This window comes from Chaetodon trifascialis, chromosome 1 (assembly GCF_039877785.1).
Source record: "Chaetodon trifascialis isolate fChaTrf1 chromosome 1, fChaTrf1.hap1, whole genome shotgun sequence".
NCBI lineage: Eukaryota > Metazoa > Chordata > Actinopteri > Chaetodontiformes > Chaetodontidae > Chaetodon > Chaetodon trifascialis.
Genome location: NC_092056.1, coordinates 12,716,685 through 12,734,023, shown reverse-complemented (window position 1 = coordinate 12,734,023; position 17,339 = coordinate 12,716,685). Strand labels below are relative to the sequence as shown.

General features: G+C 40.9%; 1 protein-coding gene across 2 annotated transcripts in view; it reads left to right on the top strand.

Moving 5' to 3' along the window:
* The window catches only part of fam189a1 (family with sequence similarity 189 member A1), an 85,845-nt gene that overhangs the window by 33,553 nt on the left and 34,953 nt on the right, over window positions 1-17,339 (top strand). For both annotated transcript variants that reach the window (XM_070967962.1, XM_070967955.1), the window contains exon 2: window positions 5,389-5,445. In XM_070967962.1, coding sequence (XP_070824063.1) covers window positions 5,389-5,445 — 57 coding nt within the window. The remainder of the gene's footprint in view (window positions 1-5,388; window positions 5,446-17,339) is intronic.

The following is a 17,339-nucleotide window of genomic DNA, read 5'->3' as shown; positions in this document are numbered from 1 at the left end:
TGTGTTGTGTATACGGCTGGAATTTGCTGCGGCAGCCACACAGACTTATGGCTTACTGGGTTTCTCACATCCAGGGATCCAGCAGGGCTCACGTGCTGTTATTCTGTCATAAAGCAGTTTGAGTTCAACCTTTTCACACTGACTGACTGCAATAAGTCGCTGATCTGTAAAAAGGGAATTTTAAAGTCATATTTCTGAATGTTTGCTTTGTGGTGGGCCTCACACGACATGTCACCTCTGGGTTCGTGTGTACAAGTGCGTGTGTGTTAGTTGTCAAAGTATAAGAGTAATGCATTCTTTCATGGCGATGACGCTGGATCCTCTAATCCAGTCCTGTGAAAAGCCAAAGCTTCACTTTTATCTCTCCGTTCCATTTACACTTGTCAGTACTCTGTTTGTGTGCACATGTGCATGTGTGTGTGTGTGTGTGTGTGTGTGTGTGTGTGTGTGTGTGTGTGTGTGTGTATGTGGTCTTGTGAATCTGTATGTGACTGTTGTGTGTGTGTATGAAAGATGCACAGAGAAAAACTTCATAGTTTTACATTAGTCTCAAAGTATAGCCTTTTAAAAAATTAATAGCATTTTTATGTTCATTTTATCATATCATCTGTCATTTTAAGCTGTTTCCCACCAGCTGTGCGTCACTTTAGCTGACTTGCTTAATGATCTGAACATGCTCTGCTGACTAACAGCTATCAAACATTAGATGTCTTTAAATGTTATCCAACACTAAAATTCAGGCTCTGGTTGTTGTTCCCAAACACATTTCTGACAGTGTTACCTCTTCAGCCTTTGACTGTTCTGAGTCTTCTGCTGTGAATGTTTACAAAGTTAGCTTCAGGGTTACCCAAAAATACACAGATTTGTTTATTGCTATTCCATTTTTCCATTTTTAATGATTTGGCAACTTTACAGCTCATCTAGAATGCAAATCAATTCATTCTCCATGTGGAGTTATGACAGTTCTGACTTGTTTTCACTGACCACATTTTATTTAAATGTCCTTCATTAATAGTTTTCATTGTTATTCAACCTCATATTCTGTACTACACCAGCATGTGTCAGTGACTGACTGAAGGCTGTTATACTGTAGACTGCTACAATAGCTGTTTTTAGGTCCAGGCTCAAACAATGTATGGAAGGGTCTATATCTTAGTATAAGGTTCGATGCATCCGTCTCTTTGTGCAGACCCTTCATAATTTGCTGTCCCGCTGCTCCTGTTTTTGTTGTTTTCTTAGCTTTTACCAAGCCTTTTAATTGGTCTCTGGTAGAATACCAGGAAATTCGTAAACACAGAAAGATGCTTCAGCATTTTGTCAGTACGTTAGTGGGTGTGCGCTGCCCAGGTTTCAGTGACTAATGCTGCTAAGTATTGCATGTTAATCCTGTTCTGAGAGCAGCCAAGGGGAAAAGCCTCCAGTGACTGACAACCAGCAAAGCTATCACATGCTTCCTGCTCTCACATCATTTCTCAAACCAACAGACACACACAAAGACACACAGGTATGCACACAGTCCTTCAACACATGAGCACACAGACACTGCACAGCGGAGGGATGCACAAGAAGGAAAAGGATGAGATCGAGAGAGGAAGGGCTTTCCCACATTTCAGCTCCATTCAGTCTCTGCTGCAGCAGTTATTCTGCCATCTGTGTGTGTGTGTGTGTGTGTGTGTGTTTTGTATGTTTTATTGCACCCTCGATATCTTCAACAATATGACAATATGGCTGTAAGAAAGGTTCCCTTGACTGTTAAATCTGTGTCTTTACTCGCATATTGAATGAACAAAAGAATACCAGATCAAGCGCATCACCTGCTCCATGCTTCCACATCAATGTCATAATATAGTCATGATCTAAAAATGAATAAAAGAGGGAGATGTGGTGAGGTAAAATAGGGCAGGAGAAATGAGAAATGATCACTTTGAACTTGACACAGACCTTCACTTGAGATATTTGATTCCTAAGTGTTTTTATACTCTCATGCCATACAGATCTAATTTTAAGTGTTGTGTATAGAGGTAACTGTCTGAGTAAACCGAAGTGTGTCTGAAATCACATTTGCAGGTTGTTACCTGCCTCATTTCCTGCCTGCAGTCATGTAAAAGACCAAATACAGGAATAATGTAAAAATATGGACAGTCAGGACAGAGTTCACTGTTGTAGAAAAGATCCACGAAAACAGATTGTGGTTTAATTCTCAGCCTCTAATCTAAAATCAAAGATAAGTTTGTCATTATTTAATCTCCTTACAATCATTAAATCTCATCAAAAGGAATCAAATAGTGAATTTATCATATCAGCAACACAAGTCTTATGCAGCTGACATCCTATGCTTTCATGGCAACTGCATTGTTGTCTAAAAAAAAAAACGTGATATTGCTGCATTGACGTGAGACTTATGGCTTTTATGTGTTTTTAATAGTTGTTTGATGATGCTGGAGCCTATAGCACTGAGGCGTAATCAGGCTACAAAGGCAATTCTTGCTAGTTGGATACATTTATTGTGGTTTATGATGTTGCTAATTATAAAAAGATTAAAAAAAGCACCAGCCTTATCCTTTAATCCAGGTCTCTATTTATCTGGCGTGTGTGTGTGTGTGTGTGTGTGTGTGTGTGTGTGTGCGTGTGTGTGTGTGTGTGTGTGTGTTTGCGCGCGTGCATGCGTGTGTGCTCAAATGAAATATCGACATCCCATTCGTCAGGTCCTGTGTGTATCAAGGTGAGTGAAGAAGTGGAAGATTGAGTGGAACAAGATGGAGAGGGAAATAGAAACGAGAAGTCTGGATAGAGAGGAGTGAAAGTGAGTGTGTAAGCGCAGAAATATACTGTGACTGTGTGGGCGCGGAGCAGGAGAAAGAAATACAGAGATGGAGTGTGATACGAGGAGAAATTGGAAAGGGAAGGTTGGCAAAACTGGAGGAGAGAGCAGATATCGAGAAAGTCAGTGAAGAGAAGGAGGAGAGTAAGATGGGGGAAATGAGGAGAGCATGTTGGTGTTTAATGGAGGGTGAAGAAGGGTGAAAGGCAGAGAGAGAGAGAGAGAGAGAGAGACCAGGAGGAATAGAGCGCCGGAGGCTATGAATCCCCTTTGTTCACACACATTTCGATGATATGCGGATTCACACCTACAGTAGCTGGGACTGTAAAAATGCAACACCACGCTCAGAGCGAAGCGTGCTCAGAAAATCAATAGGAGCTTTTTTTTTCAAATCTAAATTGAATTTCATCAGGTATCTCATTTAGAAAAACATCTGCTGTTTAGAGAGGCATCCCTACAAAAGACCAGCATGCAGTTGGGTGTAGAATTACTAAGATTTAAATCAAACAGATGGATCAATAACTGGATAGGAGTGATCAATATGAGAGGGAACCACAGACATCGCAACAAAATGGGTCCAGATAGGTTGAATTGTTTCATTTCAAGCTGCAGGGTAGCTGGTTCCAGGTAGATGGAGCACAAAATCTAAAAGCAAATCAGTGCTAATGGAAAAACCTGGAGCACCAATAAGTCCTGAGAGACAGGCTGATGAAGTCACCAAGGTAGTAACACGAGATGTTGAATTTCCAACAAGACCTCAGAGTTAAACAACACCGTACTTTCTCTGTAATGTCCTCTAGAACGAGACGTCTGAGGCCCTGATCAGCAGCGCGACGCCATTTTTCTGTGCCCTCCAAGAACGTTACAAATGAAAAATAAATCTGTTTTATGATGTGATAACGCAATAGACAAGCTTTGGTTGGCTCTAAGCACAAAAATGACAAATCACAGTTTGGATTAAATAAGTACTTGTTTGTACGGTCACTTGAACACAAATATATGCCATTCGTGGGCATTTAATGAGACGAACAGCACAAGTTTTTTTTGTGTTTCCAATTACCACAGTGCCACTGAGTTTACTCAAGACAGCTGTCGCACTCATCACTGTTGGGTACATGGAAAACTCAAGGGTGGCCACTGACGTCCAGAAGGCATCAGCATACCTGTGTCTTCATTTTAGCATTTTATTTCTTTTATACAGCACCCTAACTGTTTTGGAATCAGGGTTGAGTATAAATTGTTTTCAGGTCTCTCTTGTAAAAGAAATGATCTCAGTAAGACTTCCTAAATGAATAGAGCTTCCTGTGACTAAATGTGGCTCAAGTAGTCTGAGTTGTGATGTATATTACAGTCAAATAACATCTGTCAGTAATTAGAGAAGTAAACAAATAGATAAATATAGAATATCTCATGAAGTCAACACTTTCAGCAGCCTTTGTGTTTAATTTCAGTCGCTGGCAGCAGTTAGATGAAATGAGAAGAGCACAGTTTCGTGTATGGGGGATTAGGTTGTGTAAGGAGTGAATCACACTTGTAAGAAGCTTGGAACACGTCACAATGGCTTTTAAAATCTTAATCAATCATGGAAAAATGTTGCCACTGTGTTCAACACGGGCTCACGTCGTTCACTTGTTTCAAGCTAAAAGGAAAGAAAGTGTAGAGGAGTGAGCCTGTGATCACGAAGAGAAGTTGAGAAAGAAATCCACATCCACACTGAAACACGGGTGACAAATCTGATGACAGATGGGCACAGAGTTACCAAACCAGCAACCATTCCCACCTGATCTGTGTATTACTCAACCCACCACACAGAAGATGACCTTTTCAGAGTGTATTTGCCAGAGAAACCAAAGAAGAAGAAAATCCTATATTGAAAGTCAGTGTGTTTGAGTATCAGAGGACAATTTTGGTTTATTACAACTTCTGTCTTATTTTCAGAGTTTTTTTTTTCCATTATTTTCATGGGTATTGAACTGTACTCGTCAAAGGTAACTGCCTGAGATCTGGGATTATGGCAACCGAGCAATAGTGAAGTCTAACAGAACAAAAATCAAGTGGTTAGATGATAATTATTCATCCTGTTATTCATTTTAGCAAAAGCCAAAAATGTCAGCCTCAGGTTGGCAGTCAGTGGGATTCGTCCTCTGGGGACAATGAATGTCAAAGATTCATCGTAATCGAGCCAACAGTTGTTGAGGTATTTCAGTCTGAACCAAAGTGGTAAACTGATTGAGTTACAGACCGACATCAACATCCCTAGAGCCTGGATAAAAATGATAGGTCGAGTACGGTACGGTCGACGTAGCTAAGTGGCATCCATTGTAATGAAAAATTACTCGTTATCACAAAAAAAATCACAAAAAGTCGTCATCTGACTGCTCATGTTTCTGACGTCATCACTCTCTCATTTCCCAGATCCCAGCCATTACCATGACTACAGTATTATTTGGAGGAAAACTCAATTACCACATTAATAAGCGGAAACCAACATTTCTCTTGGATTCGTGTTTGTTTCCACATACCTGTCAGTTTCATTCAACTCAAACAGTATCTGCTTTCTCTTCCAGGTGCTGCTCTCTGGACTGATCGGAGTCGTGTCGTGGAAGAGGCCGCTCTCTCTTGTGGTGAGTGTCCCCTGAACGCCTACACTCAGCTGCTAATCTGACAGCTCTGAACAAAGCAATAATACCCAAGAGAGAGTCTTTCATTGTGATGATGGGATGGATGGAGATGTGACGACGTACGAGATGCGTACTTACATACTGAAACAGATGCTTTGTGTCTTTCTTGTTAGGATTACCACACGTAGATGAGCCTACAAAGACATTATTAACTTCTGTATGTGACTACCTGAAATGAATACAAATAGTTCTCAAGTTGTCATCTCAGTCTGTTAACACAATGTGAGTGACAACTCCAAACCTTGCTGCTTGTCACACTTGCAGTTTTGCAGTCGGAGAAAGCGTAACTGTCTGCAAGCACAGTTTCCTCTTTGGGGCATGTTCAGGTTGTGTTAATGTCCCTGGATCACAGCTCCAGTGCTGTATGGTTTCACAGCCGCTGACCTGGAAACTACAGGACCAAAGTCAACTTGAAGTCTTAGCAGTTTTCACTTTTCTTCTCTCTGCACAGATGAATAATCGCTGAACTGTGTTACTCATTTCCAAGACACATGGCATCATTCTGGATGGAAACCTTAGTGCTGCCATGTATGCAGTACTGCCTGTGCTCGGATCACAGGATGATGGACTTGAACCTGTGTTTATAAAGTGTGTCAAACAGCTAAAGTTAAAATTTGGACTTAAGGGAAACGTTAATGTAAGAGAGCTGCGGAGTTGAGTATATCTTGGATGATTGCAGCACGGAAACAAAGGTGTAGCACATTACCTGACACGTTTTGAAGTGATTGTACAACATATCTTTGAAAGCGAAAGTGAATACATTATCTGAAGCAGCATAATTCAGAAGAAGTTAGCTTCAGCTCACTGTAGCTCACATCTGGTAGGATTTGTTTGCATTGATTATGAGAGCAAACAGGAAAAAAGCTGGACTGATTGCAATGGGACCATACCGACTGTCAATATGGTCCTAAATTTGCCTCCTTTTATACTTTATCTGATGTTTCTTCCTGGCTTTCTTCTTTTTCTTTCTTCATTTTTAATTTTATTTTATAACCTTTCTAAAGTGTCCTTCTTTGAAGTTGAATGCCTACAGACCCAGGGCCCATATGTCTCCATCTTCGGAGTTAAAACGTGTGAGCAATAAGCTCCTCACTCCTGTTTTCAGCGTAAGACTGACCACTAAGTGATCACATGATCACTCACATGGGTGCTTTTAGCAAGAATATACTACCAGAGGCAAGTTTACTCTACGTCTGCCATATTGTTCAGTCTTACATTGATTGATGTGATGCTGCAAATAATAAGCTATTCTAAATCATGCATATTTTTCAGATAATGTGTTATTCATCATGAGCAACAATTTGTTTTTCACTTTCGCTCTCTGAAGGTGTCTGATCACTTCTGTTTCTTCACTGCAGTCAGCTCTCTTTTAAACTTAACATCAATTTAGGCCAGAAGGGATGAGGTAGTTTCTATTCTTACTTTTGTGAATAGGAGTAGAGATGAATAATAAATAACTGGTTAACTTCTTTGAGAAATATGGGCCCGGTCTCGCAGTGTTGCTTTATTATCTGAGTGATGAAATGTTTGTTTCCTTCCCATGAACTCCAGAAGTCATTTTTCTGCCTGCATATTGTAGCCCACACTCCTCTTAACTGCATGTGTGATATGCTCCATAATATAAATCATTTGTTTTCCCTTCTTTGCACCACAAATAGACGCACACATGCACATGAGACTGAAGCTGATGATCTCTGTCTACATATCTTTCAGTCTTCCTGTCCTTTAAAGTAGAGGATTGGGGTACAGCACAAACAAGCCCCTGCCCAGTTCTATTTCACGCTCTCTTAATGCCATAAATAATGTCATCTCATCTCTGCTGCTTTACCACCTCATGTCAAACCCCCTCCCTCTCACTGCTTATCACTTGTCTCGCTCCCTTTAGTTTTATCACCTTGCTTTCCTGCTACACAAAGCTGCATCCCTTCACATTTCTGTCCGCCTTCCCCCTTCTTTTCTCTGCCTCTGTGTAATGTTCGGCCACAGAAAGAGATCTGAATCATTTCAGCTCTTGGGGATCAAAGGAAATAATCCATCATTGAGGTGTAAGTAGAAATTGGTCACACGTTGTGCTCTGTAAAAGAGTTAAATCCTCTTACCTCTCTTTCCTTAAAAAGCATGACTAATTTACTGGAATAGTCTGCACCTGCCAGCATACAGAGATGTCAGTCTGTGGACACTGCTTCCTGCCTTTAGTGGGGTCTAAAAGCTGATATCTGGTGTGGTTTTTGTGGCATGTAATGTTCAGTCTTGACAGTCGAGCTTTTGCATGTCTGGCCTTGACCCAGTGCTGATCGGCAGGTGACTAATACACCGGCTGGACACTTTCAGTCTGGCAACGCCGGACTAACCCATCTGCCAACAGTGGGAGGCCATCGTGATTTGTCATAACTGGAGTTTATCCAAACTGTCTAAGGAAACGTGATAAAGACTTGTTTTTCTCAGCTAGCTTATTTGAGAGTGGTCTCTAAAACAAGCTCCACAGGCTAATTGTATGATCTGGGCAGTTTAGGATTTCACTCTGCTCAACAACTTAGTGCTGAAAGAATTATTTGATATCTCTGACAGAGAATTAATCTGAAATGACTGAAAAATTATTCAATAATTCATCAAGCGAAAAAGCAGATGCTTCTGGTTTAAGTGTGTTCATGGGGTGCATTTTTATTTTATAGTGCTGTAGTTAATTGACTTCTTGTTTTGAGCAGTTGGTTGGACAAAACAAACAAATTAAAGGTATCACTTACAGAAATATCTAATCGCTTTTAGAAAAATGTTCCTTCGCTGTCTTGCAGAGAATATCTAGTTGGAACCACCAGCTGCTTAACTTAGCTGAGCACAAAGACTGTAAACAAGGGGAAACAGCTAGCCTGGTTCTGTGTTAAGGCAGGAAATCTGCCTACCAGCACCTCTAAAGCTCATTAATCAATATGTTATGTCTCATTTGTTTAATCCATAAAAACACTGAAGCGTAACTTTTTATGCTAAAATAAGATCTGCTGCTGGCTGTATCTTCATATTGAAGCGACAGGTGTAAGAGACAGTCTTCTCATTCAACTCTCGGCATGAAAGAGTAAGTGAGTAAATACACATATTTCTATTCTTTTCTACGTACAGTAGTGAAATTGCAATGGGCATGTTTTTTATGCTATTTTGTAGACTGTTAAATGAATTCAACAAAAAACAAATCAATAACAAAATAATCGTTAATTGCTGCCCTCGAATGTGATAGATTTCTTCTTCTTGTGGTGTTGTTGCAAGGTGGAGCCACACAAAGGACAGACACGGGGTATATTTGATGAGTTTAGGAAGATTTATTGGAAGGTACCGGGGAATGGAGGTGAAGTGGAGATGAGATGATGGCTGGCAGGGGCAGAGGACAGATGGGCGATGGCGGAGAGTGGCTGTGCAGGGACGGAGGTGCAAGAGTGTGAGAGGCTGCCCGGAGAGGCGCAGGGATAGCAGACAGGCTGATAACAGGGGGTCCTGAGGCACAAGGAGAAAAGACAGTAAGTAAACAACTTGGAAAGAACAGAAGGAGTAGCTCTGAGCATGTAAATACCACCGTAACTGAGACAATGATCTACCGACGAAGGGGAGAAGAGTTGGGGTTGATATGCAGGAGAGGTGATGAGCTGATAGATGGCAGGTGTGAAGGCTGAGAGAGGTGACAGCTGATTGAAGGCAGGTGTGCACGTTGAACAGACATCCAGGAGTCAGGAGAGTGAGTGGCAGCCCAGGAACGACACCCACAAACGCAAAGAGACCAACAGGGGACACAGCCGGAGAGGGAAACAGAAAAACACAAGGGGACAATATTGGGATGCCGTAGTCATGACACTTCCAATTATAATGAGCTCTCAGTGAGATTCTTAAGCATTCTTCAATCTTTGTATGTTTGCTAAAGTATTAGAGAGACAGATATGTGTTATAAATAGAATCGCCGCGACAGGGTATAGAGCAGAAAGCAGAAAACATCTTTGGTTCTGACACATTGCAGTCAAGTCAGCGGATGACACCTCATGCAATATTTGGATGGTTGGAGACTGGTTGTTTGTATGCCAGAGTAGATAAAACAGATGCAGTATTGTGGGTAGAGAACAGGTGTCGAATATAAAATTCTGTCTTCCCTAAACTTTCCGTTTAAACACCACATCAAAGATATATTTAAATATTGTGCTCAGCAGAATGAGAAAACACACTGTGTCCATGTTTGAGAGGAATCCTCCTCGTTTGCCTTATCTGAAATAACCAATAAACACTGTAGTTTTCCATCCAGTCAAGTCTGTTGCATTAATACTGTGGCAGATTTACTCCATATCACTCAGAGGTAGGAGAAAGACAAGACTACCTGCAGTCTTCTGCTGTTTGTGACTGTGATGGATTATGTGTTTAGAGAGAGACAGAAAGACTGAGAGCGAATTAGAGGGCAGTAAATCCGTGTTTGCCCTGTCAGGAAACAAGCCGGTGATAGTCTGCGGTATGGAGTATTTTTCTCAGGAAGCCTCAACTGCTGTTGCTTTTTGTTCTTAGTTCATTTAAAGTGTAAATACATACAATACAGGCCTTTGCATTCTTCTGTATACTGTTTATTTAATGTACAGCTGCTTCCATTTTAATCTAAGCTCTAATTTTAGTGCACTGTATATTACAGAGCGAGTAAATTTGAGAGTTTTATTGATGTTCTCGACAAAGCACAAAGTGCATTTCCTTACATGTTGAGCTCCTTGAAGAGCTTGGACCTAGTTGTTGTTTAGCCTGTCAGATTTTATTTTCTGCATATATCAGTTTGGCTGCTTCATTCATAAAAAAGAAAGCGATATTTACACTGTACTGACATGAGACTTCTCCAAACTGAAGTGTAGTGTGGAGAGATTTAAATAATGGAGAGGTACAGCAGTCTTGAGGTAAAACGGTCACTGCACTTGTGAGGTGTCAGGCAGCAAGAGTCTAACATGTGCAGCTACTTTACATTCATGTTTCCACAGGGATCGAAGTACAAGTTGTCCTTTAGTGACTGAGCACAGGGTTGGAGCAGGGCTGCATAGCTGAACCATGATCTGAATGTCATACAGTGCTTTCCTGCACCTCTGGCTGTGTTTGCATGGACTACAACTGGTCTCAATCAAGTTATTCCAATGGCTAATAGAACTATATTCCTGTTTATGACTGATTGCACACACTGTTACCTCAGTTTCCATTAAATTGCTACTGTGATTCATTCACGCAAATATTGTAAAAACATGGTTTGAAATGCACGTTTTGGGCTGCACGGTGGCACAGCAGGTAGTGTGCGTGCCTCACAGCAAGAAGGTCGCTGGTTCGATTCCCGGGTTGGGCCTTTCTGTGTGAAGTTTGCATGTTCTTCCCGTGCATGCGTGGGTTCTCTCCGGGTACTCCAGCTTCCTCCCACAGACCAAAAACATGCTCATTAGGTTGATTGGTGACTCTAAATTGCCCCTAGGTGTGAGTGTGAATGGTTGTGTGTATGTGCCCTGCGATCGGCTGGCGACCGGTCCAGGGTGCACCCCACCTCCCGCCCATTGACAGCCGAGATAGGCTCCGGCCCCCCCGCGACCCCGAAAGGGATAAGCAGCATAGAAAATGGATGGATGGATGGAAATGCACGTTTTAGCTAGGCTAGCAACGTGACTGTCACTCCACCACTTTGGTCTAGACTGAAGTATCTCAGCAGCTATTGGGTAGTTTGCAAAAGAAAGTGCTGAAAATTTTAATTTTTACCTTTTCTCTAGTGCCTGGTCATTGTGAGCATGTTAGCATGTAGACATTAGAGGTAGAAGATGTGTCATATGGACATGTTGCAAAATGCTGTGATAAATCCAGTAGTGTTATGGTGGGAGTGTGGTGCATGCATGTCTATAATGTATTCTAAGTATCACTTTTATTGTACTTAGTCTGACTTTGACCTTGTTTGAAACGATCATTGTTTACATGCCGTTGTTTTTTACACAGTACTGTCTTTATCAGGTCATTTTGGAATTGTACAGACTCTATAAATGCTTGCGTAGCAGGCAGAGGAAATGTTTTCTTTACTATAATCTCTGTAACCTGCATTAGAATTGTTTAGTTTTACATTGAATTACTGTCAGAAAATGAATTAAAGTTCATGGCTGCTCTTGCCTTCAACTATAATGCATTAATCACTGGAGCTGCAAAGGTTTATATTGACACCAGCGAGTGCTCGACCTAAACTGAATGCCCCAAGAATATTAAATCTGCTTCTCTGCTGGGAAAATCTCTTTTCAGTTCTGGCCTCATTTGCTCATTGTTTTTGAAGAGCACTTCAAGCTTAAGGAAGTTTTCAGCTCTCATAACACCACAGACTCCTTGAGAACACCCTGAATATTGCAAACGATAGCCTTGGCCGGCACTTCCTGAACTCAGAACTGTCAGGTAAAACAGAAGCCTCCAATCATCGGACAAGGCAAATGTTTCATTTCTCCACCAAGACAGTCACCTCAGCGTGGTGCACCGAGGTATCCATTAACCTTTTGAGTGACAGGTTGAACCCGGAGCAGGTTTCTGGCTTGATCCGAGAGACAAGCTCATCCCTCTGCTGCCCGCTCATCCAGGCCTGGGACGCTAAAAACAATAATTCATATTTGATCTGTAAAGATAAGAGGCTGTCAACATGTGTTTTCACCCCTATATTTCTTTTGCCATTTTAGTTTCTGCAGCTGTCTTGTACTGTGCTCATACTGGATGCATAAGCAGTCACATGTTGTTCATACAGGCACCACCGACGTCATGTCCTTTGCATGTCCTCTGAGATTTTTTTGGGAGGTTGTTGGTGGATATTTTGCAGTATTAGCTGATTTCAGTATATCTTACACTCGATAAACAGTGTTAAAATAAATCCAATGTTTCACAAATGTTTGCTGAAATTAAGTATTTTTAAGAATACATTTCCCGATGTGCATACACAAGGTTACTGAGCAGCTGGATAGTCTGTTCCCACCCTAACAGTACTGCAGCGTCTGTCAGGTAACAGCTCGCAGGCACAGGTAGCAGCTCGTAGTCACCAAGGCAACCCTGAGGCAAAGAGTTCATGCACGCAGGCTACCAGTTTTGATGCAACATGAGGCATCCCAAAATAGTGCCTAAATCTTTCAGTGGGATTCACAGTCTGTGAAAGAAACAAGGTGAGACATATGATGGAGTGATCAGCTTTTTTTTTTAAATAACAAACAGGATGAGCTTACTTTAGCATAAAGCAGCGGTGGAACGTAACCAAGCATATTATTTAAGTACTGTCTTAATTACTACTATCAGTTCATCTCCACCTCCAGCTTCAGCTTCCTTAAATGCATCGGGATAAACACAATTTGTAGTTGAAGGGCTAAAATATGCACAACCATCTGTATGTTGTTTTTATTATTATATAGTGTCAAAAAACAATGATTAAACCTGAGAATAAAAAGGGTGTCATTTGATTTGGATGTTATGATTGGTTTCCGAGTTTTCTTGAAAAATACCAGAAACAAACAGGTTGTATTAAAGATTTGTGAGTAAGCATAAAAAACAGGAGAAATATTGGGCGTGTGTTAGCAGTGCCAGGGCGTGTTGATGCCCCTGGTCAGTGTGTGTGTGTGTGTGTGTGTGTGTGTGTGTGTGTGTGCATGTTTATCTTAGATCAGCTGCAGAAAGAGTGTGTGTGATTTACAGCACCATTTTAGTGGCATGCAGATGGATGAAGATTTCCTGGGGAATAAATCTGAGTCCAGGACACCCCACACTGCTTTCTTCTTATAAAACACACACACACACACACACACACACACACACACACACACACACACACACACACACACACACACACACACACACACACACACACACACACACACACACACACAGAGCTCATGCCCACTGCATGGTCAAGAGGGCAGCAACTTCCTTCTTTTTTAACAATCAAGACACACATATAGACACACACCCATGCCCCACACATATCCAAATATCTAGCTAACGATGCACACAAATCACAGTGCATACACATCATAACCGTAGACTTTCCATTACGATCACATAACTGCAGTAGGGCCAGCAGGACATTGGTGAAAGGTTTTATGAGGTGCTCTCTATGACAGCCTGTGACCCTGACAGGCCATAAATATTACTGTAGCTGATGAAAGAGGGAGGAATAGAGAGAGAGAGACAGAGAGAGAGAGAGAGAGACAGTACATTGACTGGTTGCGATCTCTACGCTGGTGGAATAAAGATTTATAGTCAGACATTACAACAACAAAAAATCAAATGACACAGTGTGTGAGTGCCATTTTTTATCATTCAATTAATGAAATGATTAATTGGCTGTGCATCGGACCAGCATAGGCGGAGACAGTGGGTCTGTCCAACCCAGTTTTGCCCTCCAATAGTTGAGTATTTTTCAGACAGACCTAAATGGACAAATTAATCCTCTAAGCAGGAGTGAAATTAGCCCATTAGCAGCCTCTCTTCCTGCCTCTGTGGCCAGCAGGGATTGGTGTGTGTGTATTTTTTTCTGAGCCTAAGCTCTAAGTGATCTAACTTATTACTTTGGGCGCCTGGTTTTTGTCCCCAGCCAGACAACGTTCAACTCCTCCCTCATCCTAAGTCATTTTGATGTCCTCGTCCCTTTTCTGTTGGCTGGTTCCATGAAAGCAGTCAGTTTAATTTTTTGTGACTTCTAGAAATATTGAAGCAAAACTACAACTGTGGGATATGGTGCTTGGTGTAAACAGATGTTGAATTAGACACAAGGTACATGATGTCAGGGAGTATTTCAAAATCCCTGTTGCCTGGATGTTTGTGAACATACAATAAACAGGGGATGTTCTCTGTTTTATACGCCCACCACTATCATGCCCTCTGAGGCTAGCATTGAATTAAATATTAAATGAATAGTTAATGAGAAACAAAAGCACAATGATGAGAAACTGCAGCTTTTAGTCTTCAGCGGTCTGGTTGTCTTTTATCTTAATGATCCCACAGTGGATTATTTATAGTGGTGTTTTTCAGAGAAAGCTATAAATACATATGCAGAGGTAGGTGGTGACGTGACTGTAATGCTCTGCCCATGTAGAAATTAGTTTGCAGCTGTATTTCTATTTTTTTGCATGTGTAGGAGTGTAGATATGGAAAGATGACCATCATCATATAAAAGAAAAGGCTAAAATTCAATGCCAGCTGTTACCTCAAACTTTTATCAATTTGATAGTAAAAGATGATGTCAAACAGTTAAAATGAGAGCAAGACCAACCTTTTCATTAGTGCAGACCATACTCTAGAGGGTTTATTAGCTTAGCTTAGCTTAGCTTAGCTTAGCTTAGCTTAATTGGGCACAGCAAGTCTATCACCCTTTTAGTCTTTCCAGAACCAAAAACGCAGAGCTAAGTATGGAGGTCCAAAGCCGCCAAAGATGATCTTATATTGTAAATGTTAATAGTAAATGGACTTTTATGTAGCTCTACTCTGCAGTTCAAGAGCAATACTGTGTCTTTATTTCCATGTCTTTGACATGGATCATCAGCTGTTGAGGATGCTGATGTTTTGTCAGGGATATGTTAGCTTTAACCTTTAGCACAAATATCGTATATGTAACCGTATGAAGCGCACACAGTATTTAAGACCTCTTTATATGGTCCTCGATTAAATCAAGTCGGCTGTAAACGTTAAAAAATCTGAAACAGCATTATTACCCAGCTCATGAAGCTAACATTAGCTTAAATGGCTATTTTTTTTTTTTTTTTTTTTTAAAGGTTGCTGGCTAGAAATGAGATAATGCTTTTTTTCTACGTACAACCATTGTTTCAAAAAAAAAAAAAAAAATCCCCACAATCATTGTTGAGCAGTAAACATGTCACTGCTGTGTTTTTGAGGAAGCTTAAATCTAAAGCCTTCATGCAGTGGCCAGGACTTGTAGCACTGCACAAGGTGGGTTTGAAGACAGCCATTAAAAAGGCAAACTTACAGAATTTTGTGTCCCAAAATTCAAAGTTCCCAAAGTCCAACTATCCACAACATAAATTTATCCACATTATGTGTTAGTTACTGCACAAAACATCCAGTTTGTAATACACACACATACGGGAATTCAGATATCTGAGAAAAAGAAAAGTCCAAAATATAACTCTTTTAAATTTTCATATGCCACATTGACAGCATATAATAATAACAATAATATCATAGCTGATGAGAAACTCACTGCAGCCGTTCAAACCAGAAGCAAGCACACACACACACACACACACACACACACACACACACACACACACACACACACACACACACACACACACACACACACACACAGAATGATGCTTGGGCTCTTCTTTCAGCTATTGTTAAGCAGCACAAATAGGCTCCACTCTCCTCTTCCCTCCTGCCACAGTGGTGCCAATCTCTTTCTATAGCAAACAGTCAGAACTGCGTCTGACATTGCAGTGATTGTGTTTTGGGCAAATAGAGGCATTAGAGGCAGGGTCCACCAGTTTATTTTCCACAGTTGACTGAACAGCTAGTGCTCTGTGGTCACTTTTCAGGGACTCAAGACATAATTGTGGTTTACACAAAATCATGTCAGCCATATTTCGCAGCTGAGTGAGTTGATACTGCAGCGTGACTGCAGCCACTACTTTACAGCCCAGGTAGGCTTGTCTTATAGCTCACCCAGGACTTGGTGGCTGGGTTTGGGACTTGTGACCTTTGATGTCAGGAGGAAACACATGGATAAGGTGAAAGCTGGGGCAGTATAGTGTACAATTACTCTGTCTTTGTAAAGACATTAATGTTATATTGCAATTGTGTGCATTATCACAATAACCATCACAAAAACCTGCAGTGGTCATGAGCGTAGTGCTGAAATATACAGCAAATAAATGAGGCCTGCTGCTTCTACTACTGTGAAGGACATGGTACTGTAGAAACACCTGTCGCCTCAGAAATTTTTTTTCATTTACTTCTGAATTAAATGCAGAACATGAGTTCAGTGCTTGCATTAGCATGCTTGGCAAAGCTCAGCTGAGAAATAATGTCCAATCAAATTCATGCAAGGCAGAATAAAAGATCACATGAATAGGTTTAAGTATGTTTGTACTTTTGACTAATTCAGACAGAATGGCCATTTTGTTACCATTTAATGACCCACTGACATTTCTTTGCAAATAACTGACATTTCCTTCTTGGTTTTCTTCGGGGTGAGGATTTGATTTTACCCTTGTGGGGCAGGTAGTTCAGATGGTTTAAGTCACAAGGACACTGTTGTAGACACCAGAAGCGTATGCTGCCATGTTTCACTTTGTGTAGTCTACATTACATTGGGGTGACAGCAAAAGGAATAAATGAAAATGTAATGTTAATAGATATTTTTAAAACCATTGGCATATGGAAAAAATCGTGAATTCTTGAGTTGGCACACAGACTAGACAGCATGCAGTTAGCATAACATATGTGTCCAATTAAAGCCATGTTTCTCAACCCATAAGGAGCATTTGATGTGTCAGTTGTTCTGAAAACTCAACAAAATTGCCAAATATGATAGATTCATGTTTTTTTCCCCACACAGCACAACCTCCACATAGAGGCAGACGGTGTTTATACGGAGTTTGCCTGTTTAATGAGCAACCCCTCTCGCTGTTGTGTCATCATATGGACAAGTAATGGCAAAAATAAGATCTCCATTAGTCTATTGTTCTAGTTGACAACCATGTATGAAATGTGATACAAAATCTTAAGTCAGGAGATTTTAACACAAGGTATGCTGTCTATTCTGACATAACAGGTCACAAATTAAAAACTACATTATAATGATGTACATACCATCTTCCATTTCAGGAGGT